This window comes from Octodon degus, unplaced genomic scaffold (assembly GCF_000260255.1).
Source record: "Octodon degus isolate 3935 unplaced genomic scaffold, OctDeg1.0 scaffold00310, whole genome shotgun sequence".
Lineage (NCBI taxonomy): Eukaryota > Metazoa > Chordata > Mammalia > Rodentia > Octodontidae > Octodon > Octodon degus.
Genome location: NW_004524886.1, coordinates 1289842 through 1292898, shown reverse-complemented (window position 1 = coordinate 1292898; position 3057 = coordinate 1289842). Strand labels below are relative to the sequence as shown.

Below are 3057 nucleotides of genomic sequence, written 5' to 3'. Positions count from 1 at the left end.
GTAGAGAGCCAGTTTTTCCAGCACCATTTGTTAAAGAGGCTTTCTTCCAGTGAGTATGTTTGGCCCCTTTGTCAAAGATAAGGTGGCTGAGTGTGTTTGTAGGGGCTTCAGTGTCTTCTAATCTATTCCATGTATCCTCAGGTCTATTTTGTTGCCAGTACCATGCTGATTTTATCACAGTAGCCTTGTAGTATAATATCAAGTCCTCTCTGACTCTTAACTCTCTCTGCTCTCTGGTTGCCACAAGGCCAGCTGCTTTCCTCTGCCCAGGCCTGCGGCAATGAAGCTAGCCAATTATGGATTGAGACTGTGAGTCCAAATAAATCTTTTCTCTTTTAAGTTGCTTCTCACAATTATTTGGTCCCACAGAAAAAAGTCTAACTAACCTGACCTCCCTGGCCTCCCTGGGCTGCAATGTGCTTGAGGCGTTGGCTCACACTTTCCTGTTCTGACGCATTCACACACCTCTGTATCAAAACTTTTTAAATTGGTCTCCAGTTCTCTCTGGTGGTACCAGTCCACATTCTCAGAGTGCCTTGTCGCCATGCCTCGAAAAATTGAGGAAATCAAGGATTCTCCCCTCACAGCGAGGGGAAAGGATGCCAAGTCTGCCAAGATAAAGGAGAACAAAGACAAGGTTCTATGCAGCAGATATCTTTATACCTTGGTCATCACAGACAAAAGGCAGAGAAGCTGAAGCAGTCATTGCCCCCAGGCTTGGCAGTAAAGGAGCTGAAATGAGCCAGCCAGACTGATATGAAGTATATTAAAAAGCTTCAAAACTCAAAAGAAAAGAAACACTTTTCAAATAGACATTTGGTTTAAATCACAAAACATGTTCCTTTTTTATCAAATCAATAAAAACAAAACACAATTTCTATCTTTTTTATGATTAGACTTGTGTATGTTAACTTTCCTCATAAACTAAATTATTATTATTGTTAATATTATTAAATTTTTTGGTCTTTTTGAGGCAGGGTCTCAATATGCAGTTCAGACTGGCCTTTGTAGCCCAGGCTGGCCTCAAACTCACAGCAATCCTCCTGCCATAGCTTCACAGGTACTGGAATTACAGGTGTGCACTACCACTTCCAACAATTAAATGTATTCTAACCTTATTGTGATTTGAGGCTCAGAGGATTGATTATACTGTGGCTGTGAGACCTTTTAAAACTGAACAAGTCCTGAAAATTATTGAAAGAATTTTTTCCTTGCTGAAAGAAAGACCAACCCAGTTTCTGGGGTTTTTTTGCTTTGTTTGCATTCTGGACATAAATTCAACTGTACTCCATAAAGTGTATTGTGTGTGTGTGTGTGTGTGTGTGTGTGTGTGTGTGTGTGTTACCAGGAATGGAACTCACAACCTCACATTTGCTAGGCAGGCACTGTGCCACTGAGCTATATCCTTCGCCTCCTGGTCTTAATGAAAATTAGGATTTCTGACAAAATGAAGAAGCAGATATCTGTAAAGGAAAAGACAAAAGACAGCCTCTGTTTTATGTATGATATCTGTACATGTGCTCGAAGAGCTTGGAATCAGTCATTCTTTTGGTTTGTTTGCTTCCTAATCCATTGTTCTTTCTCCTTCCTCGGAGACCTTCATTGGTTTTTGTTTTTGCTTTTTTGGGGGGCGGGGGAGGCCTGGCTCCGAATGCCTTCAGGGCAGGTTTGGCTGGCTTGAGTTGTGGGGATCAAACCGCAGCAACCTGAGCCTGACTGCTTTGTTGAAACAGCCACTTAAAGAACTGAGCTAAGGGGCAGGCCCCCTCCTTCTTGGTTTTACTGAGGAACCTAGTGCTCAGGAAAATGCAACATTGTCATCATGTCAATGTACCAGGCAGAGTTCTAGGTTCTAGTTGTAATTTTGTTATGGTTTGTGTATAGGTGTCCCCCACAAAGCCTCATGCAGTCTTCGGGTGGGCTCTGGAGTTTGTTTTTTGCGGAACCGGGGATTGAACTCAGGAGCTTGCGCGTACCGGGGAAGTGCTTATTCCACTGAGCCATCTCCCCCGCTAGAGTTCTAGGTTCTAGAAGGTTCTTTCTGCCTTGATCCGTGGCAGGGGTGCAGGCTGAGAGGAAGAAGTAACTTGAGAGGAGAAAGAGCTTGCCCTCTGCTCCTGTCAGTCCCCACTGCACAAGCACCCACGCACCCACACACGTGTGTCGGATTAAGCAGCTGGGAAGTCAGGTGTGAATATAAGGGGCGGACAACAGTCAGGAGCACTCAACCAGCCAATCAGAGTGCTGCCTGCCTCACACCATGTGGGGCTGGCCAATGAGAATGTGGCAAGATCTGTAAAGGTGGGCCCTTTCTGCAGCTTGGGCCTTGGTGGAAACCGGCAGGATGGCTCGCACGAAGCAGACTGCGCGAAAGTCAACGGGTGGCAAAGCTCCTCGCAAACAGATAGCTATCAAGGTGGGCCGTAAGACAGCGCCAGCCACCGGGGGCTTGAAGAAGCCGCATCGTTACCGGCCTGGTACTGTCGCCCTGCGCGAGATCCGCCGCTATCAGAAGTCCACTGAGCTGCTGATCCGCAAGCTCCCGTTCCAGCGCCTGGTGCGCGAGATTGCTCAGGACTTCCACATTACCCTTCGTTTCCAGAGTTCGGCAGTGATGGCGCTGCAAGAGTCCTGCGAGTCCTACCTAGTGGGGCTCTTCGAGGACACCAATCTATGTGCCATCCATGCTAAGCGCGTTACCATCATGCCCAAGGACATCCAGCTCGCGCGCCGCCTCCGTGGAGAGCGGACCTAGTCGCAAGTGTGCCCCCAGTACCCTGTCATCGCCCCAAAGGCTCTTTTCAGAGCCATGCACTAAATCAGAAAGAGTGGCTGTAACGTGATTCTCAGGCCCCAAAACTGGCTTGCGCCCTTCTCAACTGCTGGTTACTCTTGAACTTGCACGTGTAATTTGGCCTGTGGCCCGCTAAGAGAGCGAACCAGTCATTCCATTGGTAACTCACCTTATTTAGGCTAGAAAATGTCATGCTGTGAGTATAAACACAAACTGAGTTTATGTCCAATTACTGTGAATCAGGCAGTTTGCTTGTGAGCTGT

General features: G+C 47.0%; 1 protein-coding gene and 1 pseudogene across 1 annotated transcript; both read left to right on the top strand.

The window, feature by feature from the left end:
• Positions 1-544: 544 nt before the first annotated feature.
• LOC101587305 lies at positions 545-741 on the top strand (annotated as a pseudogene).
• Positions 742-2344: 1603 nt separating this feature from the next.
• LOC101586910 (histone H3.1) lies at positions 2345-2755 on the top strand. The gene has a single exon (XM_004647509.1). It carries the CDS (start codon positions 2345-2347, stop codon positions 2753-2755), a length of 411 nt encoding a protein of 136 aa, XP_004647566.1.
• Positions 2756-3057: the final 302 nt, after the last annotated feature.

Coding starts and splice junctions, on each gene's coding strand:
- LOC101586910 (XM_004647509.1), top strand. CDS start 2,345: ATGGCTCGCACGAAGCAGACTGCGCGAAAGTCAACGGGTGGCAAAGCT.